Source organism: Saimiri boliviensis, chromosome 9 (genome assembly GCF_048565385.1).
Source record: "Saimiri boliviensis isolate mSaiBol1 chromosome 9, mSaiBol1.pri, whole genome shotgun sequence".
Lineage (NCBI taxonomy): Eukaryota > Metazoa > Chordata > Mammalia > Primates > Cebidae > Saimiri > Saimiri boliviensis.
In genome coordinates this window covers 7,394,890-7,421,116 of record NC_133457.1, presented here as the reverse complement: position 1 = coordinate 7,421,116, position 26,227 = coordinate 7,394,890, and the positions used below count along the sequence as shown (strand labels likewise).

Sequence of the window (26,227 nt, the reverse complement as noted above, 5' to 3'; positions counted from 1 at the left end):
GACAGACCTGAGGTAGAGGACTGGGCCGACGATGTTCAGTGCATAGAAGCTTACAGCACGCTTTACACTATCCCACCATTTTTAGGCTACCCAACAGCCTCAGGTTCAACATTTCCTTGATTCCTCTTTATTAAGTAAGCACTGGGATGGAAGCTGAAACAGTATGGTTCAGAGAAATTAAATTTTGTGCCATTGGATATACAGAAAGAGCTGAGATATGGGATGTGATTTTGGTCTCTGAGCCTCAGAGTTATACAGAATATTCATAAAAATAAACATCAAGGACCTCTTCAGGGAGGATGGGGACCACAGTGGAGTTTGTGGAGTGAGGTTCAGATCTCATTTGGTTTCAATGGATGGAAATTACTTTCTTTGCCTCCCCCAAGTGTCTACCCATCTCTCAATCAGCCCCAAAGTGTCCCATGTGGATTCGGCATTGGCTCACTATAGCAAATGTCCGATTTACATTTTTAACAGCAACAAAAGGGGAGAAGTTGTTTTCTTTATCTCGTTTCTTAACAAATGCTTAATTTTTTCCTCTAGTAGTTAATTGCCAGTCAAACCAACTTAGTCTGCATGATGCAGAGGTTTCAATGTGAGATCTAAAAGCTAGCTAGTTTAATGCTCGGTGTGTTTTTCAATCATGTATTGTCTACTGTTCTTAGTCATTAATATCATGCCAGTTTACTCTATTATTTATTATGTGTGCTATCTCCCTAAACAGAGTGCAAGTTTCTTGGATGGTAGGAAACTGCTCTTTGCACCTGGCTATCTGGTATCAGAAATCCTAAATTCAATGTTCAACTCTAGAAGTTCCTTGCAATTTTGGGGTGTGTGTTATATAATTACTCTCCTTTTCCCTTCTTGTATTTATTATGATTTTTGCTTTTTGCCTTCACCTTAATAGATATGTAGTACCATTGACTGTTGACATTTTAAAAGATCATGAAGTAATTTTAGAAAATTTGTGAAGTGGCCGTGCATGGTGGCTCATGCCTGTAATCCCAGCACTCTGGGATGTGAGGTCGGGAGTTTGAGACCAGCCTGACTGATACGGAGAAAGCCTGTCTCTACCAAAAATACAAAATTAGCCAGGCGTGGTGGCGCATGCTTGTAATCTCAGATACTCTGGAGGCTGAGGCAGGAGAATCACTTGAATCTGGGAGACGGAGGTTCTGGTGAGCTGAGGTCATGTCATTGCACTCCAGCCTAGGCAACAAGAGCAAAACTCCATCTCAAAAAAAAAAAAAAGAAAGAAAGAAAAGAAAAAAACTTTTGAAGCAAAATGAAAATTAATGCTCATTCAATATATGTTTGTTGTAGCAAGACACATGATGCCAATACCTTAAAATGTCATTTAGCTATTTAAACTTGTACCCCCTTGCCTTTCCTATCTTAGTTTACTGTGTTCTTAAGAGTTAGTGGGCATTCTTTTTTTTTTTTTTTTTTTTTTTGAGATGGAGTTTCACTCTTCTTACCCAGGCTGGAGTGCAATGGCACGAACTCGGCTCACCGCAACCTCCGCCTCCTGGGTTCAGGCAGTTCTCCTGCCTCAGCCTCCTGAGTAACTGGGATTACAGGCACGCACCACCATGCCCAGCTAATTTTTTGTATTTTTAGTAGAGACGGGGTTTCACCATGTTGACCAGGATGGTCTCGATCTCTTGACCTTGTGATCCACTCGCCTCGGCCTCCCAAAGTGCTGGGATTACAGGCTTGAGCCACCGCGCCCGGCCTAGTGGGCATTCTTAAACTCACCCCATTGATTCCAGAAAATTGCTGAGCCACGTGCAGCATTAGTGCCACTAGAATAGGCTGTCGGTAGTTAGAATTGGTGAAAAGCTGAATTATAGAGACTTTCTGCTCTCTTGATGCCTCTTCTCTTTCTTTTCTCATTTCATTAATGTCTTTGGTGACATCATCATATCCTCTGAGTCCTTTCAAGCCTGTGCCGGAAAATGATCAGGTTGAAACAAGTCAGGTCAAAACAAAAATAAATTTATTTTTATGTTAATGGAAGAGCTACATTTCTGCATGCCCCTTTTTCTTAATAGCATGGATGTTGGAAGTTATTTTTTGTTAAATTAAATCCTGCTCTTTGATCTAAAAGAAAAGCAGAACATTTGGTCTCATCTTAAGAGAAATAAAACTATGATCCTCATTATGTAAGAAGCATAATGCTGGAGAGATCTTTTAGAAACCTCTGGTTGAGTCTAGTGCCCTGTATATGGACTTCCGGCTTGAGATTAAGTGGAGGCCTATGGGTGCAAAATGATATATGCCAGTCATATAACGTGGTTTTGCACACTCTTCTTACATTTAATCACCAACTTCACGTGGAAGGCACTGCTTTACATATATATACACACTGTTTCACGTTGGCTGATAATGCCAAAACAACAGGAAGAAAGGAAAACCATCCACAGACTTACTTTTCTTTGCTTTGACTTCCTCATCTAACTTGATGTAAAGGTATCTGGGGCTTTCTGGACAGAAAAAGAGTAGCAGAGACTGAAGGATGGCTCGCACAGCAGACAGGCCAAGCAGGATATGCCACAGATCGTGATTGCCCAGGATAAATTCAAGACCAATAATCTGAAAATGCAAGGAGGAAGCATATCAACTACATAATACTTGGCTCTACCTTTTCCAGCAATTTGTTGAAAAAGTACTTTGGCTATTTAACAGTAGTGTCTGACAACTTTGGTTCAAGTAAACGTAAGACAGAAACTTACTTTTGTGTCTCCTTAACTAAATGAGGAACTATTTTTTATACAAGAAATTCACCTAGGTTTGTCTTCATTAACTACAATTGAACAGTCAGGATGAGAATCAACCAAGCTTAGACCAAAATACCCATTTGATATCTAAAGCAACACATAGCTGTATTCTCCAGACAACAAGATAGAATAATACTGTGTTAAAATCAGCCACAACTTTGGACCTTTGCTTGATATTTCCCTTCTTATATTACCCAGAACTTAAGTAGAAAGGGTTTTCGTAGATAGAACAATTACTGTGATGAGAGCTATCTTGGTGATTCCTATGGCAATAGTTTATAGACTACCCTCTGGATTGTCATAGGCATGGGGTCCCAGACTCCCTCTGATACCATGGTGCAGAAGGGAAGGACAGACCCAGCTGATCAGACGCTCCTGTGGCAATCACTTACGTATCAGATTCCCAAGTAAGATGCTTAAAACAGGGGAAACCCAGGCAAGCAGACACTTGAAGTTTTCTATTTCTTGAAATCTACATGGAATAATTTAACTCTAGAACAGCTCCAAAGTTAAGACCTGGTTTGCCAGGTCACCCCTGTGCTATCCTACCAACAATTCCAAGGGGGAAAAGTGAGGAGTGATAATAATTTACCTTTCAACTATAAAGTCTGTCTGTATACCACCTCTGCTACCACTGGTAGAATTGGCTTTTCTCTCTGTGCTGGTCTGCAGTGAGAGTGGACGATCAGGGACGGAGAATATGGATGAAGTGGAGGAGGTCCGGTAGGGGATGCAATAGAAGCAGTGGTACAGTAGAGGATGAAGTAGATGAACGCAGCAGGGGCTAAGGATGGGGAGTTTTTACCTGACTAACAAGAATGCCTGTGACAATCGCCAGCTGATGCAAAGTGCCAAGTGCGCCCCTCAGACTGGTTGGAGCAATTTCACCAATATACATAGGAACCAGGCCTGAAATTAGCCCTGCATGAAACATGAACACAAATGTTAAAGTGCAACCAGGACCATCTCGATAACAACAATTTGGTTTAAGTTCAGTATATATCTTCATTGAAAGCCCTTCCTGAGTTCATTGTAAGGGTGAGCCCTTGTTCCTAGGTATGGATGTAGTTTGTGCAAGAGGTATTTGATATGACCCCAAATGCAGTTGTAGTTGGAAATAGGAATAGAAAGAAATGCTTAGTCATGTATTTTGCAGTTCTTCATTATTGTCTTATTTAATTAAAATTCATGTTAATTTTTAGTTGACATCATAACACCTTAGGTTGTCTTCAGAAAAGAAACTGAAGAATGTTTCAATAATATTCTTTTTTTTTTTTTTTTTTTTTTTGAGACGGAGTTTCACTCTTGTTACCCAGGCTGGAGCGCAATGACGCGATCTTGGCTCACCGCAACCTCCGCCTCCTGGGTTCAGGCAATTCTCCTGCCTCAGCCTCCTGAGTAGCTGGGATTACAGGCACGCGCCACCATGCCCAGCTAATTTTTTTTTTTTTTTTTTTTTAGTAGAGACAGGGTTTCACCATGTTGACCAGGATGGTCTTGATCTGTTGACCTCGTGATCCACCTGCCTGGGCCTCCCAAAGTGCTGGGATTACAGGCATGAGCCACCACGCCCGGCCTTAATAATATTCTTAATCAGGGCTCATGGGATTAAAGGAAATCAGAACATATCTCCACCAGCCTCTTGATAGAGGTGAGAAACAACTTGCCAAAGATCACAAGCAACAGCATTAGTGTGAGAAATACATGCCCTATATGAATTTCCACAATGTAGAGGGTCTTCAAGATCACTGTTAAGGTGGTGATGAGGGGTGAGGGGAAGTGCAGAGAGGTAGAAGAGGTTAAGGATCTTAAGGACTCTTCCCCAGTTAGAAACCAGAGAAACTCAGCTTCTTTATTCTATTCACATATTGGGCTTCAGAAAATATAAAATGTGTATGATGAAAGACTTTTGGTACTTAAACAAATACAAAACATTTACAAACACTAGGTCATTTTGCCTTCTGAAGCTTTCTTAAATGCACATGTAATCCGTTACGTTGGAAACGGTGGAATGACCAGCCATTTGCTGACTGCATAAAAAGTTCAGAGACTATCAATAGGTAAGTCTGAATTAAATATCTGGCATTTTCTTTTTCTTTTCTTTTCTTTCTTTCTTTCTTTTTTTTTTTTTGAGACGGAGTTTCGCTCTTGTTACCCGGGCTGGAGTGCAATGGCGCGATCTCGGCTCACCGCAACCTCCGCCTCCTGGGTTCAGGCAATTCTCCTGCCTCAGCCTCCTAAGTAGCTGGGATTACAGGCACGTGCCACCATGCCCAGCTAATTTTTTGTAATTTTAGTAGAGACAGGGTTTCACCATGTTGACCAGGATGGTCTTGATCTCTTGACCTTGTGATCCACCCACCTCGGCCTCCCAAAGTGCTGGGATTACAGGCTTGAGCCACCGCGCCCGGCCCTGGCATTTTCTTAAATATTTAAAAATAGGATTTGCAGAGGCTTCTTCTTAGAAACTACCTGCTTATCAAATTGAAATGGATGATCTTTGTGTAAAAGATACTTTGACAATTGTTTCCAAAATATATATTTTTAATGCTTTGAATTGTTCTTATTTCACAAATGAACATTTATATATGTGATATGGCATCTATATTTCAGCTGAATTTTACAGGTGACTTTTTATATGTCGCCCGTTGATCTTAAATAAGATCTTAAATAAAAATCATTTATTTGGCCCTATTCTAAGCTGTATTAATTTTCTGTAGTACCTTATACTATACCTTAAGAATAGAATAATGTAGATAAGCTCACTGGTCTGAAGTCACATGAACCTGAAGTCAAATTATGTTTCCTATAATTTTTAGGAACTTTGACATTCAGAATAGGGCCAAACATAATTTTAGAAGATGGTCCGGGAGTACAAGTTAGTTGACTATGCTAGTTATAGGTTGTTTTACAATATGTTTGTAGTATTTATTTTTAATTTTAACAAAAACATTTTATAATTTTTTTCACATTGTATTTTTTTTAAATGGAGAGAAAAGAAAGAATAATCATAACTGGGACTTCGTTCATAGTGTTATTATCTGCATTTTATGGGAGAAGCAGCTGAGGCTCAGATTTGATATTTAAGGCCATGCAGAGACAGTGCCAGAATTGATTTGCTCTGAATCCAAAGCTCTTTCCACATTTGGGGTTGACTCTTTACCTTGATGAAGCTACACTGGCTTTCATTATTTGTATTAATGTTGAAAATAATAAAAAGATGTTTAATTAGGCTGTTAACTTGGCATTTCACACTCTTACTTCAACTGGTCATTGAAGATACATGGAATTAAAGTCTTTTCTGCAGGTGAAAGTGTTAAAATTCTTTTATATACAAATCCTATGTCCTCATCCCTCCTTCTCCATCCCCATGGATAGAAGTGCCTTGAAAAGCAACTACAGTTTGTGAAAGTGGGTTAAATCTCAACCTAGCACCATCAAAATCAGAGCTTCATTGGCAGAAGTTAAAGATTTAGTCATTTGTTTTAGAGATTGAATGATTCTCCCTTTAGTAAACCACATTCCCTAGCACTATCCTATTCTAGACATGACCGAGTGAAGCATTAGAGTGGTAATGTCCATAGGGAGAGAGAATCAGACAGAAGCAGCTGATATTTAAAAGTTTAGAATAAAGGAAGACGGTTCCTCCCATGATGTTTAGAGATTGAATGATTCTTCTTTTGTTCATAGTTTGTCTGCTATTGAATTGAATGATTCTCCTTTCGTTCAGTCTGCTATTTGCCTCTGAGTGTTTGAAAAGCTGTCTCTACGAACTAGTGACTCCCACTATTCAGATATAAACTTCATGCGAGGAGCCTCCTTCCTTTATTCTGAACTTGTAAATACCAGCTGCTTCTGTGTGATTCCCTCTCCCTATGGACATCACCACTTTAATGCTTCATTCGGTCATGTCTAGAATCGTACAGGGCTGGGAAATGTGACTTAGGAGCTGGGTTCAGAGTGTTAAGGTCTTGGCTGATAGAAGAGATGGAGACACAGCAGCCAGGGAGTCCATAAGGGCAGAATTAACGCTCTTGGTATAGCCATCTCCCACTGTCTGCTGTATCACAGCAGTAATAACAACAGCTAGCATTTACTGGTAGCTTACTGTAAGTCAGATTCTATGTGGAACATTTTACATGTGTTCTCACAATCACCATATAAGGTAGATATTATTGTCCACTTCATTTAATAAATGAAGAATCAGAGTTAAATAATTTGTCTGTGATCATACAACTAGAAATGATGTCATTGCCATGGACAAGAACCTTGATAGCATCATAATTCCTACTCACTGGTCCCAAATCCCCCTGACTCAGGATTTCAACTTTATGCTATTGCCTTTCCCTCTGTGACGTCACCCTAGACTCAGAAATATCCCTGAATGTTACCGCATCTGCCTGCAGAGTTACTTTCAGACAAAGGGGAGAGAAAGAGGGAAAGAGGGAAAGAGAGAGAGAGAAAGAAAGAGAGAGAGAGAGAGAGAGAGAGAGAGAGAGAGAGAGAGAGAGAATGTGTGTGTGTGTGTGTGTGTGTGTGTGTGTGTGTGTGTGTGTGTGTTTATGACTTACCACAATATAGTCCTGATATGCTTCTTCCAGCAATTATAAGTATATGAGATGGTCCCAATTTTGAAAACCCCATCAAGAGAGCTCCGACTAATGAAAGAATGTTTGCTACTAACATGGCTTTGATTCTGAAATTTTAAAAAAGCAAAGATTATAAATTCAGCATCAAAACTTGCTAAAGCTATTTGCTTTCAGAGCATGTTGAGATTTTTTAAACTTAAGAGCAATTATTTTAATTTTGCTATAAAAGTTGGGGAATTTTGAACCAAGATTGCTAATATGACTCATCTGTGGACTAAAGTATTAATAATAAGCAATATTTATGATAAGAGAACTAGCTTGTATCCACCTGATCTTTATTTTGAGACAGGGTCTTACTTGCTCGGTCACTCAGCTGGAGTGCAAAGGCACAATCATGCTTCAGTGCAGCTTTGACCTGCCAGGCTCAAGCCCGATCTCTACATTTTGACAGAGATGATTCAATCATGGTGATGGCTAGCTTAAGATAACACTTCTGACAGTTTTTCAAACAACTGCAAGTTGGTTTTTTTTTTTTTTTTCTTTTTTGAGACAGTGTCTCGTTCTGTCACCAGGCTGGAGTGCAGTGGCGCAATCTTGGCTCTTTGCAACCTCTGCCTCCCAGGTTCAAGCGATTTTCTTGCCTCAGCCTTCCAAATAGCTGGGACTACAGGCATGTGCCACCATGCCCAGAAAATTTTTGTATTTTTAGTAGGAAAGGGGGTTTCACTATGTTGACCAGGATGGTCTCGATCTCTTGACCCCATGATCTGCCCACCTTAGCCCCCCAAAGTGCTGGGATTACAGGTGTGAGCCACTGCGCCTGGCCCAAGTTGATTATTATAAAGAATAATTGTCTGGTGATAGCCAAATTCAATTCTGTAGTTGCAACCTATAACTTTTTTATTCTTTCAATGGTACAGTTTTTTAATTGATGTAGATAGAAAAGGAAATTTCAAAGTTAAATTTCCTTTATAGAAATTATTGGGAAGTAATTTAAAACATACTTTTACTTTAAGCCTTATCATAGAAAATTATAATTATCTTTATTTTAACATTGTATGCCAGCATATTTCCCAAATCTATAAATTAATAGTCACCAAGGTAAAAGACATAATAGAGCTAGCAACAAAAACAATTTCAAAATCAGATGAAAATTGCCAACATTTGCAGATATCTGTTACTTTTATTCCTAATTAATGGGAAAGTGAGGTACGCAAGCAGATAATGATAAGGCCAATAAATGTCTGAGTAGACAGGTATGAAAATGTTTGTGGCAAAAGAAATGTAAACACCCTTGTTATATTCTATTTCACTGCTTCAAACTTTGATAGGTGGGCTTTTTCTATGCAAACATCTTTAACACCAGATTTTTTTTTTTTTATTTTTCTGGAACATGAAACTATAAAGTCACATACTGCAGGGACTGTGTAACAGCCACATGATAGGCTAAATAATGTCCCCAGTAGCCTACAGCCTAATCCCCGGACTCTGTAAATATTACCTCACACAGCAAATGAGATTTTGTCCTTGTGATTAAGAATCTTGAGATGGAGAGATTATCTTGGATTATTTGAGTGAATCCAATGATGTAATCACAAGTGTCCTTATAAGGGTAAGGCAGAAGAGGAGAAGGTGATGTGATGGCAGAAGCTGAGATTAGAAGGTTGTGCTTCAAAGATAGAGGAAGGGCCCACAAACCAGAGAACTATAGTTTGTCGTTACAAGCTGGAAAAGGGCGAGGAATGCATTCTTCCCTCAGAGCCTCCAGAAGGAACCAGCCTTACTGACAGTTTGACTTTAGCTAACTAAAACTGATTTTGGAGTTTTGGCCTCCAAAACTATAAGAAAACATATTTGTGTTGTTTTAAACCACTAAATTAGGGGTAATTCGTTTCAGCAGCAATATGAAATGAGCATAAGGAAACTACTAGCGACTTAAACTCAAGGGAAACAGAGTGATTTAGAGCTGGCTAGCCCCAGAGCTACGGAGTAGAAAAACAGTTAAGGGGTGTTTAGTAGCTTAGACTATTGTGAAATGCTTTGTATCTACACAGGAACAGAGGACAAGCAAATTCAATAATTTACCTTAACAAGTTGTTACCACCTAGCTAATAGTCTCTTTTATTAGGGGGAAAAAAAGATTAACAATCATAAAAGAAATAGCCTGGAAGAATCTTTGGTGCCAGATTGCTCTAAAGTCCCCTTTCCCTGTCACCAAAGGATACTGGAGCACTTTATATAATTTAAATTCTTTTAACTTCTGTTCAGATATGAAAAATGGCCACAAATAAATAATTTAAAAAATACATGAAATGGCTGAATCAGGGGAAAAGAAACTTGATTTTACCTAAATATATGTCTTAAAATCTGACTCTAAATGTTTCCGGTAGCATAGGCTTCATTATTGTCATGGTCGTGGTCATTGTCATCATCGTCATTATCATAATCAAAAAAGGCCACGTTTGCTGTTTGCTTAATATATGATGTCATTCATTGTGTTAAACCTTTTATATTTGTTCTCATTAAATTCTCACAAAAATGCCACAAGGTAGGTATTATTATTTTGTTCGCATTGCAGATGGGAGGCAGACACCTAAGTAACTTGCTCATTTTCATACAGCCATTCAGGGACGGGTCTTGGACTTGATCTGTGTGAAACCAAAGGGTAATGCTGCATTTTAATGCCTTCCATTTTTGATAGAAAAGGATGCATCCATTCAAAGGCAAGCTACGCATATCTTCCTTTACTCCCAGTAGTGTGGATTGCACAGACCATATTCTTCTCGACTGTACCCTGGTGATTAAATTGTAAATGCACAGCTTGGAAAAATTGACCTTGCCAACCCAAAACTATAAAATGGTGGCCACAGACTTCTATTGTCATCTATTACACAACTGCAAGGAGATTTTTTTTTTTTTTAAGCAATAACGGAAGTACTACATTTTTATTTACTTTTAACGGATGGATAAATTGAGACTGGTAAAAATGAAAATCATGTCACTTCTCAATGAATCTCTCTTGAAAGATAATTTTATGGGGGATGCTGATAACTTTTGGCCTAATTTTGATGCTGAAATTATGAACTTTTGGGCTGTTATTCAAGGAGGAGCATTTTTCTACTAAAAGCTAGAAGAAACCTCACTTTTTGTTTACCGTAGGTCATTTGATACATGGTCATTTGACATTGTTTTGGGGTAAAACCATTGTTGATGCCAAATCCTGAGATTCAGAGGGTAAATATACCGACTCCATCAAATGTTAATTAAATGTTAACAGTAATGAAATGTTTTAGGATAAGTCACTGAACTTGTCAGAATCTTATCTCTAAATGAGGGGCAACCAGTGTTTACATTTTTTGTTCAGGAATGAGAAGTAATATAAAATACCAGTAGTTGCTAAATGATTTGTTCATATTTTAAAATGTAATTTAATTTTGCTTAATTTGATTTATTTAAATTTTTTAAATAATTATTTTTCCTTTTTCCTTTTGTCTGAATCTACTTACTAGGAAACAATTTACTTTAGAAATAAATAATTAATCTAGAGAATTCTCCATTTACTACTTAAGCCAACTTGATACACACTGAAATTATTTTTAATTTTTTTAATGATGAAATTCAGTTTATTAATCTTGTATTTTACAGATTTTTATTTAAAGTTCAACTGAACATCAGCACGTTGATTAAAATGTAAGAAATTGACCACTGTCTTTTATGGTGGAGAAAACTCCTTTGCAAATAAGAATAATAGTAAAACTTGAGTTACCATGATATTGTAGTTAAGAAAATTTACAGTCATTTTATATAAAAGCTCCAGTGTAAAAGGAAGAATTATCAGAATTTTAATAACTAGACAGCTAAAAATTATAATTTATAGTAGGAATTGAAAAAAACTAAGTGAATTGTAATCTAGAATTAAGTTAGTTGCCTGAATTGCTATTTACATCTTTAAAGGCATTTTCATTTTCTAAATTTTTCATGTTTGACATGTTATTTGTATCATGAGAAAAAAGATAATATACAAAAGCTGGACTCAAGGAGGAGAGAATAAATCTAAAAATTAATAATTTGATATTCTATTTCCTCTCTATATAGGGTGGGAAATCCCAACAGCTTTAGTACATTGCATAAATAAGTAAAATTTGACGGTAAAGGAGTTTCACTGATACTTTTAATCCAAAAAACCTAATAGAAACCCAAGTTATCATATACACCATGGAATACTATGCAGCCATAAAAAAGGATGAGTTCATATCCTCTGCAGGGACATGTATGAAGCAGGAAACCATCATTCTCAACAAACTAACACAAGAACAGAAAACCAAACACTGCATGTTCTCACTCATTAGTGGGAGCTGGACAGTGACCACATGGACACAGGAAGGGGAACAACACAGCCTGTCCGGGGTTGGGGGGCTAGGGGAGAGATAGCATTAGGAGAAGTACCTAATGTAGATGACAGGTTGATTGGTGCAGCAAACCACCATGGCACATGTATACCTATGTAATAAACCTGCACATTCTATACTTGTACCCCAGAACTTAAAGTATTTTTTTTTTTAAACCCAAGTGATAAATGGAGATACTCTTGCTTCATCTCTGGTTGGGGCTTTGAGATAGCAAGCAGTACCAGCAGCCAGAAACCACAGACCAGGTATATTGAGCAATTGGGAGTTGGGGATATTGACTGAACCTTTGGACTTAACTGATCCAAATGCCAAATTCTAATATAAAAAGGAAAAACTGGGTGTATGAGAAACAGTGTGATTTGGTGAAGCAAACAGTGGACTCCCAGGTTAAAAGCTCTCATTAGTCTCTTCTGCTAAGTTTCTGAGTTAACTGTTCATGTAGTGGTTTCCTAGTATATTTTATAACTTATAAAGCTAGAGGATCAAAGCAGTTATCTAGAAATACGCACAACACTCGCATTTGGTACAAATGTCTGAACAATTAACCAGACTGTTGCAACAGCCTTTTTCATTGATTTGATCTAACCTTGATAACATGCCTCATAGGGTCATGAGTTGAAAAAACGGCTTTAAAACTATTCTACAGGGCGCGGTGGCTCAAGCCTGTAATCCCAGCACTTTGGGAGGCTGAAGTGGGTGGATCACAAGGTCAAGAGATCGAGACCATCCTTGTCAACATGGTGACACCCCGTCTCTACTAAAAATAGAAAAAATTAGCTGGGCATGGTGGCGCGTGCTTGTAATCCCAGATACTCAGGAGGCTGAGGCAGGAGAATTGCCTGAACCCAGGAGGCAGAGGTTGCAGTGAGCTGAGATCGCGCCATTGCACTCCAGCCTGGGTAACAAGAGTGAAACTCGGTCTCAAAAAAAGAAAAAAGAAAAAACAAAAAAACTATTCTGCAAGAAGAAAGATAGTATTTTCCTAAAGAAATGTTAACAAAATGAGAATACGAAGGCTTCTGTTTATGCTTATTTATGAAATTTGCCTACCTTCCAAGTGTGTCCCCAAGCCACCCACCAAAGAATGATGCAATCATTCCACCAACTGCAAAGCTGGATACAGACAGGGACCAGAACATGGTGATTAGGTTAGTAGCTGCCACAGTCTCTTCCTCAGTCCAAGCGGTTGGTTCTGGGTTCATTAAGTATGTGATTGTGGGAAGTTCATCTGTACTGTTGATAACATAGTTGTTTATAGCTTTTCGGTCATCCAGTGGAACACCCAAAACATGCCTATAGTGAGATATTATTGTCTAGGAGATAAAGAAAAATAGCTTTACTATTTCAAACATTCTATGTATTTTTGTTTGTTTTGTCTTTAAAGTGTTTGTTACATATTTAAATAGGACCATCTCAGTTATGGGTTTTATGTACGTATAAACATAGGTAGATTTGTTTACAGTTGGCCATATCCTATAAAACAGAGGTCACAAATTCCATTGCCAACCAGAACCAGGTAGGAACAAATAAATGAAGGAAATATGTAATACTTTGATGACTAGAAGACTAAGATACATTTTCTACTATTTGGGACTAGGAGGGAATGGTCAGAATTGTAGAACTGGAGAGCATTTACCCCACCTAAAGGAGAAAGCTGTCAATGTGAAACTGATGTGGGACGACCGTTACTTTTTTAACGGAAAGTCAGGAATCTGCATTTTTATGCAATTTTTTTCAAGTTTTAAATATTGGCAACTATTGAAACTATTTCGCAGGCTAGGCTGGGCGTGGTGGCTCACACCTATAATCTCAACACTTTGGGAGGCCGAGGTGGGTGGATTGCTTGAGCTCAGGAGTTTGAGACCAGGCTGGGCAACGTGGTGAAACCCCATCTCTACAAAAATGCTAAAAATTACCCAGGCATGGTGGCACATGCCTATAGTCCAAGCTACTTGGGGGGCTGAGGCAGGAAGATTGCTTGAGCCTGGGAGGTTGAGGCTGCAGTGAGTCAAGATCAAGCCCCTGCACTCCTGCCTGGGTGACAAGGTAAGACCCTGTCTCAAATATATATATGTTCTGCAGGCTAAAAAGATACATTTTCATGCTAGTGTTACTTCTGCACAGCAGGATTTCAGTTGACTTATATAAGTATTTTAACAGAAGCGTAAAAGTGGATATAAGAAAAGAGTCTGGGAAAGATAAGATAAGGGTCAAAAATAAAGTTAGCATACAGAATTCAAACACTAGGTGGTGTGTGTGTTGGAAGTGAGCTATACATTTACCAGGAAACTTCCTAGCTGCCAGAGCAAAAAGAAGAAAACAACCAAGAATATTATTGATAAATTCCAAAGACACCAGTAAGTTAGTGGTCCTTGAGAAGGTATTAAGACCTGAAGGAAGTTTCTCCTGTGGGTCCTCATAGAGTTAAGTGTATAACAGAATGAACGACATGGAAAACTAAATTTCATGGAGCCATATTTTGTGATGTGCTTCAGTAGGGTCCAATTATACCAAAGTATAATTGAGTAAAAGGCCATCTTCCTCCCATGACATTCCGCTAAAAGATGATTTGGTCACTGTGTAGCATCAATGAGCTGGGAGGGTACTCTCTGAAAAGGACCCTGAAATGCAGCTGCTCTGGGTTACTAGTTACAGGCAAGACTCATTTGATAATGCCAGCTGAGTTAGGGGAAGAATCGAGCATCCTTTTACAAAAGAAGTCTGCTCAAGACATTTGCTTCTGGCCAGGCATGGTGGCTCACGCCTGTAATCCCAACACTTTGGGAAGCCAAAGTGGGTGGATCACTCGAGGTCAGGAGTTCGAGATCAGCCTGGCCAACATGGTGAAACCCTGTCTTTACTAAAAATACAATACATTAGCTGGGCATTGTGGGTGGAGCCTGTAATCTCAGCTATTTGGGAGGCTGTGGCAGGAAAACAGCTTGAACCGGGGAGGCGGACATTGAAGTGAGCTGAAATCACACTACTGTACTCCAGCCTGGGTGACAGAGTGAGAGTCTGTCTCAAAAAACGAAAACTAAAACATTTGCCTCTAGTGAAGGCTGCCTTATATGAATAATATGCATAGACAAAAAAAAAGGTGGAAGGAAACATCCAAAATGTTCTCAGCAGTTTGCTAATTCAGGTAGAATAATTATGGATAATTTTTTCTTAATACTGTCTTCAGTAGGCATGTGTAATTTTCATAACCATATGAAAGTGTGATTTTAAAATCCTTTCAAATAATCCCAAATGTCATTCAGCTAATAAAAAAGGCTTAAAAAATCATTCTTATTAAGTGGTGTTTCAGCAACTCTTTAAACACAGAAGGAAGGGTCTATATATAGAGAAGGCACCAACCTGGATGCCAGTATGGGGATCACTGTTTTCAGCTCTGGCTCTGGGACTTGGATTGCAGGAGGTGAAGCCTTAGCCTAAACTTCCCTCTAAGACTGCAGGGGATGGTTTAATTTTTTTTTTTTTTCCTAGAGATGGAGTTTCACTCTTGTTACCCAGGCTGGAGTGCATTGGCACCATCTCGGCTCACCGCAACCTCTGCCTCCTGGGTTCAAGCAATTCTTTTGCCTCAGCCTCCCAAGTAGCTGGGATTAGAGGCATGCACCACCACGCCCAGCTAATTTTGTATTTTCAGTAGAGATAGGTTTCTCCATGTTGGTCAGGCTGGTCTCAAACTCCCAGCCTCAGGTGATCTGCCTGCCTTGGCCTCCCAAAGTTCTGGGATTACAGGCATGAGTCACTGCACCCGGCCGGGGATGGCTTAATTAATGATGTGATAAGGTCTTCCACAAAAAGGGAGGGGCTCTATTAATCAAGTCATGGTGATGTTGAACTATGATGTTCAACTATGTTGAAATTCCAGGAAACCTGCTAAATTCGCATATGTTGTCATCACCCACACAAAAGAGATATGACTCTGGTCTCTTGACCACCAGTGCTATGCCCTGGATCTCTCAGCCTGCCACACTCATGATGATTGTAACATCTAATTGGATCACATCCTTCAGCAGGAAGCCGCCCTTTTCAGGTGATGGATTATGGTCAGTACACATTTCACATATCCACACCCTGTAGTATCTTACATTTTCCTTGGGACCTGATGTTCTAAAAGAAGCAGAAGAAATATAACAGACTTACAGAAGGTACCCCAAAAATATTTGTACCTTCAGTTTATGACACCTCTTCCCCAGGTTCCTTCTCTCTCTCTCTCTCATTAATTCACTCCTCTTTATTGAGTACCTTCTTTATGCCAACTACTGTGCTTGGCACCAGTGATAGGAAAAGGAACAATTCATCAGTCCCACCCTCAATGACCTCACAGTCTGAGTTAGAGCAGAGGGGAATGAGGGCTGTGGGAGCTGAGAATCACATACCTCTCCTGTGTATTCACTGAATAGCAGAATAGGGATGCACAAAATGTGTGAGGAAAATGATTGAAATGATTCGATTAAAAATTCACCCAAATTAAAAAAAAGAAAGAAAAACAAAAAATTCACCCAAATAGTCATCATGGAGAGAAGCCAAACTTTATTGAACTTCGTAAATATTATTCTGAAGTTTTACATTATTTTGCTTTGGATCACCTAGGAGAGACAGGAATGGTGGGGGAAGGACTATAATCTCTTTTAGTTTAGGGCTTCTTAAGGTTTTAATATAGACTGGAAATGGGCATAATAGGGTTGTTGGGAGGATCCAGTGGGGAGATCGTATGTTAAAGCACCTGGTGCAAATAAGCAGGTGCTCAAAACATGTGTGCTGAGTGAAACAGACCTCCTTATTCCCTGGCACTTTTCATTCATGTATGGCTGAGAGCTCTGAATGAATGCTGCAATAAGCTCTTTTTTTTTTTTTTTTCTTAGAAAGTGTCCTTCAGCACATGATATTCTGGCTGGAGTTTTCTGTGAGCTCAGCAAACAGCAGGGTCAGAGATTAAGAATTCTTTATTGCCTCTTTTCTTTAACCTGCAATTGTTAACTGAGGAGTCAAGGCCAAGTTATCAGCTTTGGAACGACACACATCATACCTGACAAGTCAGGATAACCGTGTGTCTCCCACGTGGACACCCCTTATTTCTGTGTATGAGGAGCATTTGATATCTATCATTGACAGAACCTACCGAAAAGAGAACTTGTATGCATTTCACTTGCCTGTTGAGGTGCATTTATCACACCAATGTCGTATCCAAACTGGAAGGAACCCAGTGCAGCAGTGACGACAGCGAAAACCAAGGTCCCAGTGACCTGCAGGGGGCAAAACACAGGGCAGGGAGACACCAGGCAATTTTAGTTTCCCATCTTTCTGGCAGGCTGCAGCTTGGGTTTCTTACAAGGTTCACAGGCTGGTTCTTTCCCCTCAGTATCGATTTATAGTATGGCCTGTGCTCCCTGCAGGCAGGTGTTGTTCATACAAAAATGTAAGCGCCATCATCATTTCCCATGCACTGCTAAAACTGAAAGAAGTTTGGGGCAGCTTCCTCCAGGGGAGGAAACAGACATTCTATTCCATATATGTGCATGACAATAACATACCTCTGCTGTCTATTCACTGGATACCAGAATAGGGAGGCATATAATATATGAGGAAAATGGTTGAAATTATTTGATTAAAAAAATCCACCCAAATAGTCATTACAGAGAAAATCCAAACTTTGTTGAACTTTACATATGTGGATTCAGAATCAGGACAGAGAACTGGAATTGCTGCTGATGGAAGGTAACTGCCAGGGTAGAAAGAGTCATTATATCACTGGGAGCAGTAAAATGAGATACAGTAATAAAGAAATACGGAGCTCTTTTGGACGTTGCCATGGTGACACAACACCTCAGAATTCATATAGGAGGCATTAGCTAGTCTTTATCATGATCTGCGTCAACATCTAGGGAAGGATACTTTTCAGGACTTGCATCTAGTTCAGCCTAGAACTGTAGGATAATGGACATTATTTTCTGCCCAACTCCATGTAGCTACAATAAAGCTGTAGAAAAAGGGCAGAACATTCATCCCCTTGAACTTATATTTACATGTCTAACTATCTCAGAGAAATCATACCATGCATACAGATACTTAGTGTAGCGTTTTTTTGTGTGTGCATGTGATAGCAAAATTGTAGAAAGAACCCAAATATTCAATGGGAAGTAGTCAATAGATTCAGATACATCATAATTCATACATCAGATACATATAATATGCTATGCAGCAGTTAAAAGGAATAATATGGTTACATGTACTGACTTATTTTTAAGTGGAAAAGGAAGTTATATAATCTGATTCATGTTTTGTAAAAGGCTTGAACATGAGTTGGATTAAAAAATCAGTTACTTGATTTGTGCATGATGTATATAATTTGTAGAATGTTTTCTTGAAGAACAAATGAGTTGATGGTCCTTAAGGAGGAATGTGAGGCTGGAGAAGGAGAGCAAAGGAAATTTTTCTTTATTCATATGATTAGACAGTTTATAAGGAAAATATTTCATGTGCATTTACATAATTTAAATTTTTGAATAAAAAGCTCAGGTTATGTAGGAAGTTTGTTGCGTAAATAAATGAGTCATGTCAACATGGATTTCGGTTCTCACTCTCGTAGTGGGTGTGTGACCCAAGCCATTTCCCTTACAGGCGCTTCAGTTTTTCTCTAAATTGTGAGATGATTTTAAATCCCCTTACCCTACTATAAAGCCCCAGTATAAAGAATAGCAAATTGGCCAGGACCCCTCACTACCCTGAAAAGCTGGAGATCAGGAATTTCACTAAGTGGTATCACAGAACCATCCTGGGAGCCCTTGAAATTATTTAGTCCAGTTGTTCAAAAACCATACCCTACTTGGAGAGCCTGTTACACATGTAGCTTCTTAGAGACAGCCCCAGACCTACTAGTGGATTGGAATCTCTGGGGTGGGGATAGGGAATCTGCAGGTTTACAAAGCTTCCAGCCCTTTTACTAATGTAGGGGGTATCTATACAGACTTTCCCTCCTAACATCTTCCTTCTCTGAAAGAAAGGACTTCAAAGTTGACCCAAAAGATATGGTCATATGATACATATGTATTGTCCAAAAGAATAATATGTATTTGATATATAATATTGTATAATATATTTATTAAATATAAATTGGCCATGCACAGTGGCTCACGCCTGTAATCCCATCACTTTCAGGGACTGAGGTGGGCAGGTGGCCTGACCCCAAGAGTTGGAGACCAGCCTGGGTAGTATAGCAAGACCCCTACAAAAAAGATCTCTACAAAAAAAGATCTTTACCAAAAAAATGTAAAAATTAGCAGGGCATGGTGGTGTACACCTGTAGTCCCACCTACTCAGGAGGCTGAGGCAGGAGGATTGCTTGAGCCCAGGGGGTCCACGCTGCAGTGAGCTATGACTGTACCACTGGACTCCAGCCTGGGTGACAGAGCAAGACCCTGTCTCAAAATATGTATGTATATTTATTTTGTATATTTATATATCATTTACATCTGATGTATGTTTATCACTTATATATTTATATATCATTTATGTCATCTATAAGATATATATTAACATTTATATCTATATATTAGATAAAATGCATATGGTTCCAGAGCTTATGCTTTTAACTTCTTGATTATTTTCGATCCCTCAGTCAGATACAGATATTCAAAATCCATGCACATCTGAAAAATCTAGGTTCATAATCTTTATAAATAAAAAGCTAAGAGTGGCTGCGTGCTGTGGCTTACACCTGTAATCCCAGCACTTTGGTAGGCAAAGGTTGGTGGATCATGAGATCAAGAGATCAAGACCACCTGGCCTACATGGTGAAACCCCGTTTCTACTAAAAATACAAAAATTAGCTGGGCATGGTGGCGCGTGCCTGTAATCCCAGCTACTCAGGAGGCTGAGGCAGGAGAATCGCTTGAACCTGGGAGGTGGAGTTTGCAGTGAGCCGAGATTGTGCCACTGTACTCCAGCCAGGATACAGAGCAAGACTTTGTCTAAAAAAAAAAAAAAAAAAAAAAAAAAAAAAACCCACAAAAAAGAGCCAAGAGCATACATATTCACAGAATTTATCACTTGTGGGTGTTTGGCTATTTGGTTTCAAGCACCCAGAAATCCCAAGCGCATTTTCTCATCACCTACCACACAAATCCCTTTCCGCCCACCTCCCAGTAGAAACTTTTGGTGAGGTCTCTGGACAGAAGTCCAAAAAGGGAAAGCCTATTCAATTGCTCATGTGTAGCTGAGCTGAAGAGGAACCTCAGGATCTTCCCACCACCAAGCCCAAGACCACAATATACTTCCCCAATCTTATCCCTGCATCTTCTTTTCTTTTGTGGCACTTGGTTTCTTAGTGACTGCCACTAAGAAATTTGACTTCCTGGGGGTTCTCTCCCTCTCCTTCTGCCAGAAAAACATATAATTTATTTCTCCTTTAAGTGTCCAATCAGAAACCATGCTAATGGTGAGCAGGGTCAACACAGAAATGGAAGTTGGGGTGATAGCGAACGCTGTAGCAGATTTACTTCCCTGTCAATCATCTCCATTAGTTCTCCCCTGTCACTTTAACTACACAGCCTAAGTCACAGCTGTGTTAACTGTTTCCACATTACTTTGACAAAAATGAAAGTTAATTTTTAAAGATGCTGGAGATCCCATCCTATTCCTTTCCAATCAAATTGTTCTAAGTCCTTACTATCGAAATTCTGCAGCTGTTTCTAAAATCAATTTCTCACTTTATTGGAATGAAAAAAATAGCAACTATGAAGGAGACAGGAGACTTTTGAAACATTTAGACATCTTAGCATGTTATTAAAGTCTTTATCTTCTGGTCTTCCTGGTGGCTTTTTGAGGGTTGGTGTGGTCTGCCACCCCAGGGCCTGCAGTTCCTTACTTTAACTCCCCTAAATAGAATTTCACCAGATTGGTCAGACAAGGAGCAATCTCATCCATTTTAAGCAGGTCACTTGAATTTCTGAGAATTGCCAACAAAAGTGATTATCCCAAATATCAAAATCTCTGAAATTGCATGCATTTTCTTTTTACTTTCTTTTTCTTTTATTTTCGGGTTTAACTCCCCTATCTGAACTCCGTGTTAAAATGCCCCACTTCTCTTTGTCTTTTCTTTCTCCAGTGTGGTGAAATGAAAAAAAGTAAAGTTTATAGTCAGCCTCATACATGGCTTGGTGCTAGTCTTGGTCAGAGACGGTTTTGTTTCTAAGAGGGTAATTTCTGAAAACAACTAAGTCTTAATAAGCCCCACCAACCTTCATTCGTCCACTCTAATCTCCAAGAAGTTGACCCAAAAATAAGTACAGAAGTTCTACTGAAAATAGCAAGAAATTAGAGAGGATCTTAATCTAAGTTCTGAATGGTTTGCCTATTTTCTCAACAACCCTGTTGTTGAGGTAGGAATTATTATTATCATTTCATCTATGGGGGAACTCACATGGAAAGAGTAAATAACTTGTTCAAAGGCCACATACCTAATAAGTGCAGAAGATCTTCAAGCCTTTTCTCTTAACTTATTCATAGGTTACAAGGTGTTCAGCTTGCTTTAAAAAAATGCCACCTTTATTAGGAGCTTATTAATCTTAGGTTAGAGAAACCGGACTCCATATTCAATTTAGAATAGGCTGCTGGATAAATGTGGAAGGGTAAAATAAGCAAATGGCCGAACGTCAACATAAAACAGAATGTAGTGCTTATATTGTGGCTTATAAGCCATATAGGGTCTTTTAGTAAAAACAAAGACATAGGATTCAGAAAAGCTACAAAAGAGTCTCAATTAGGCTCCTAACGTCACTGAGCCTGTTTCTTTGCCTATAAAATGGGTATAAAAATAGTTAATGCATAGGGTTACTGTTAAAACTAAATACGATAAATAATGTGGTCTTCCTATAAACAGTAAAAGGGCTACAGAACAAATGCACCTTTAATCATGTCTTTATCATCTCATTCATTTCTTTCGTCAAACAGGTGTCAACTTTTTAGACATTAACAATACTCTTTGCAAGAATACCACAAAGTACATGAAATTATTTCTATTTTAGAGGTGAGGAAACCAGGGATTAGAGAGGATTAAACAGCATGCCTAACTTCACACCGCTAGCGACAGGTACGCTAGTGTGGGAACCTGGAGCTGATGTTCTTAAACCCCACTGCTAATCAAAAGAGCAGATTTTCCAGCAACTACTGATTGACTAGATGGGGAGGAGAAGCTCATACTCTTTTCTTTAAATTGCGTGTCTCCAAAAGGCAAACCAAAGGTGATCTTGCATGCAACTTTGGAAAAAGCCAGGCACTTAGCAAGTTGCAATTTTTAAGTTGAAAGAGGCTTTAGAGAGCAATGGATTCTTGTCTAATTCCTCCATTCTTCGGTTGTAGAAACTGAGGTCTCACAGGCCAAGTTGTTTATGTTATTTGTCTGATTTCTATGAGTATTTTGGGCATATTCAGAGTGACAACTCAGGTCTCTTGACCCTCAGTCCCTTGCTTATTCCTACTTCTTTCAAAGTCTGGATAGATTCACAAAGCTGGAAAACATTGCACTTTACCTCAGTTCTCATTCTTTCTGGGTTACATTATTAGACTGTTCCTTGGTTATTGAGAAAACATCTACAACATAATTTCAAAAGCCCCTAAGGAAATTTAATGACAGTTCTGAATGAAGCTGCAACATCTGCTATATGCCAGACACTGTGTTAAGCACATTACCTTCCTTTTTGCAATATCTTCCAAACTTTATTTGATTACTATCTTCATGAGTTTTGCTAAATCTATGTACCACGTATGTAGCTGTTAACTTAATATTTGTCTTTATATTGACCTTAAAGTTCTAACTACTTAGTTTTATCCTGGGCTATAATACTCATGAAATCATGATGTACTAATGATTCTTTAAATGCATATTATATAAACACTATTTAAATAATATGTATCATTGGATTAAAACACTATATAATATGTATTTAAAGTGTTTATATATGTATATATATTATATATATATAAAGTGTTTATATTGTATTTTATCATTAACTTATAAGTACTGTTTATATAATATTTATTTAAAGAGTACATAACACTATTAATAGTTAATATAGCTATTAATGTTAAAATGTCATCTAAGCCTTTCTAATATCATCTCATTTAATTACCCCCAAACTCTAAAATACTAGTATAATTCCTGAATATCCCATATTATATCACTGAGCCTAAGTTTCTTTGCCTATAAAAAGGGTATATTATATGCCAATATGTTCATGTTTTGTCATAAAAGAGAAAACCCAAAGCTCAGTTAAAGAACTTAACCCAGGTTTCACAGCAGGTTAGTGGCACTGCTAGAACCCAGATCCAAGTCTAGCTGACTCCAAAGCCAGTGCTCCTAACCATGCCAGCTAATGACATGAAGCAGTGCTCACCAGTAATCTGCATCAGATCGCCACTTAAAGGTGATACCATACAAAGGTACAGATCGATTAACTTATATTATTGTGTGTACCTGGGGTAGGTGAGTTTATTTAGGAACCACGTATAAGGGAACAAGGGCACTATATCCTTTTTATTTTCAACTTTTTTTTTTTTTTAAAAAGTATTGGGTTTGAATCTCAACACTTTACTGGGGAATGTAGCCTTAAGCAAGTGGCTCACTGTGACTTTTCTCCGATTAGTTTCGTATTTTTGCCTGATAGAATAGCAATAACTCACATTTTGTTTCGTTGGTGGATTAAATGTGTAGATTAAATGAGATAGCTAGAGAGAAGTTGAAACAGTAGTGTAGTGATCATTCCATAACCTTCACCTTTAGTCACCAATGGTGAACATTCACCACATTGATTTAAATCTCACTCTGTGTGTGTTTGCGTATATGTTGTTTTGGCTGAACCATTTACATGTAAGTGCAGATATTTGTGTCATCTCATCCCTAAATACTTAGCATATACAAAGAACAAAGACATCCTCCTACATAATTAAATACCATTATTCTATCCAAGAGTGTGGCATTGATACAGTCATATTATTTAAGATGCAGTCATAGTCCAGATTTCCCGACTGCCCTCATATTTCCCTTATTGCTGGTTTTCTCTTCCCTCCACAGTCTGAATCATTTGTTGCATTTGGTTGTTAGTTCTTCTTAGTCTTTTAAAATCTAGAACAACCCTTCTACCTCTTTTGTCTTTCCTGTTTTTCATGATTAGATTTAGTTTAATCTGCCTTTGGTTTTTTTTTTGGGAGAGGACACATTTCTTTAGATATTACTATATATATTACCTATATTATATACTAGATATAATATGGTTTTGCAAAAATTACTCGAAAAGAGTTATGCAGACTAGTCGGTTCATAGAGCAAAAATCCTTAAAACCCCAATTACTGAATAAGAAACAGTTCTTCAATTTGCGAAGTAAAGAGAATTAATTTTGATCTATGGTAGCTGCACCCAACCTCCCCAAAATCCTCTATATGACTTCAATGTGCTCCCCTGACTATCTCCTCAAAACCAGACTTGAAATGAATGCAAAGCTGTTTTACCTTATCTTCTGTCATTTTACTAGTTGGGAGTCCTCCTATCAATTCCAGGTCTTGCGTGAGTGTGGCACATGCACCTAGCTCCTGCCTGTTTATTTGCGGCTCTACCTAGGCCTGGTTATGCATTGCAGGAGGAGGAGCAAGGAGAGGGAGGAGTTGGATTACTCAGACCTAAGAGTCCAAGTCTAATCTTCTCAGCAGCAGCTGAATATTGATGGGAATCTAATCAATAAGTGCTTTGCCTCAGCAACCTGTGGCTTCAGTGCCTTTGTTCCACTAGGACAGGAAACGGGAGCAGGTCCCTTAGACATAAGTTACAAACCAGAGGCACTCACCTTTCAAGGCATGTGTTGTGTGGCAGTGATTGGGAGCAGGTGAAAAGAGAAATCTTTGGAGTCTTTTGTAGAAGATCAAATATGCTGAGCTGCCAGGCTGTGTTGTGGAGCATGGGAGGCACACGGCACTCTGCGCCACAGAGAATTACTGCTGTGGATGTTTCTGTTTAGAGCTGGGCTGTGTGGCCAGAGACCATTGTTGACTTGAATGGTGACCTGAATGAGCTTTGGATAGTTATGGACTTGGGTTTGAATCTCAGCATTTTATGGGGGAGTCTATGACCTTGAGCAAGTGGCTCACTGTGACTTTTCTCTAATTCGTTTTTTATTTTTGCCTGATGGAATAGAAATAACACACATTTTGTTTTGTTGAGTGGTTTAAATGAGATAATATGTGAAAGTGTTTGGCATAGTCTCAACATATAATAAGTACTTAGCTTCATGTATGTCATACATAAATGAAGTATGTACTTGCTTCATGTATGTCAAGCATGAAGTATGTACTTGCTTCATACAAGTACTCTGCTTTAGTACAGAGCTCGCAAATAAATCTGCTCATATTGCTTGAGCTTGGGCCTTTCTAAGTAATCCTTAACGGTATCCAAACCCTGTGGGGGTTCAGAAGATTTCAAATTTATTGAGCTTTAAATGTGCATGGCAACTGGGGCCAGTGATTCCACTGAGGCTCAAATGGAGGCAATTCTCAGCAGAACAAAAATGTAACAAGCAGCAACAAAATGAAGGATATGATGAAGAATCAGTGAGAAAATGAAGGATTAGAGGAGACTCAGATTTCATCTTTTCATTTTGCCACCGTCTTTTCACTTCTGTTACCTCTGCAAGGTGACACACCTGAAATGTTTGGTTTGAGAAGAGAATTCAGTTCAAACCACAAATTTTCATTGAGCCCAGCACAGTTCCATGCTCTGAGATGATTGAAACAAGTCACAGCCTCCTCTTGCTAGGTGTTTATGACATCGAAGAGGAAACATATGTAATGCACACACAATACAATTGTTTCTTAGTGGAAAAACATGAACAAACATTAATAGTAACGATGGTTAATCTTTACTGAGGTCTTGCGTGGTGCCAGGTGCTGCTCTCAGCATTTGACGTGCATTAACTCGTTTAGTCGTAACATGAGGCACTCTGTGTCAGAGTGCCAGGCTTTGAAGGCAGACTGTAAGGCGCGCAGGCAGCCACGCTGACTTTCCGCATCGGTTTTGGCCGGCGATGGGCACGCACAGCTGCCAGAGCGGTCCACAGTCAGGAGCAGTTCCGTGGCATTTGCCAGTGACATGACATTCTGCAGGAGAGCGTCTCTGTGCCGCCTCACGAATGCTACTTGTGGCGGCTTACCAACCTTTGTCTTTTGAACCTGCCTTTTCAGAAACGGAATTTGCCTGGAGCGCGAGGGCGGCCGGTGAGCCTTTAACCTCTGGTGCTCAGCCCCGGGGGCGGCGCGGAGCGGCTGCAGGAAACCGGCCTCCTCTCCCACTGGGAGCGCGACCGGGTCCTGGGGGCGCCCTGATCAGCTTCCTCTGCTTTAGCCAAGACCCCTGTGGTTCTGCTCTCAGAAGTGAATGACTGATCTCCGCACC

The 26,227-nt window shown here is 39.1% G+C and overlaps 1 protein-coding gene across 3 annotated transcripts in view; it reads right to left on the bottom strand.

The window, feature by feature from the left end:
• The window catches only part of SLC2A2 (solute carrier family 2 member 2), a 34,480-nt gene extending 10,092 nt beyond the window's left edge, over window positions 1-24,388 (bottom strand). The window contains exons 1-7 of one of the 3 annotated variants that reach the window (XM_003925095.4): window positions 24,295-24,388; window positions 16,944-17,036; window positions 12,829-13,091; window positions 7,352-7,476; window positions 3,586-3,701; window positions 2,433-2,595; window positions 1,759-1,946 (exon numbers count right to left, since the gene is read on the bottom strand). In XM_003925095.4, coding sequence (XP_003925144.1) covers window positions 1,759-1,946; window positions 2,433-2,595; window positions 3,586-3,701; window positions 7,352-7,476; window positions 12,829-13,091; window positions 16,944-17,036; window positions 24,295-24,309 — 963 coding nt within the window. In that variant the 5' untranslated portion in view covers window positions 24,310-24,388. Of the gene's footprint in view, window positions 1-1,758; window positions 1,947-2,432; window positions 2,596-3,585; window positions 3,702-7,351; window positions 7,477-12,828; window positions 13,092-16,912; window positions 17,037-24,294 lie in introns of those variants that run through there. The other 2 variants (XM_074405440.1, XM_074405441.1) reach the window with 2 other exon arrangements.
• Between the last annotated feature and the right edge of the window lie 1,839 nt (window positions 24,389-26,227).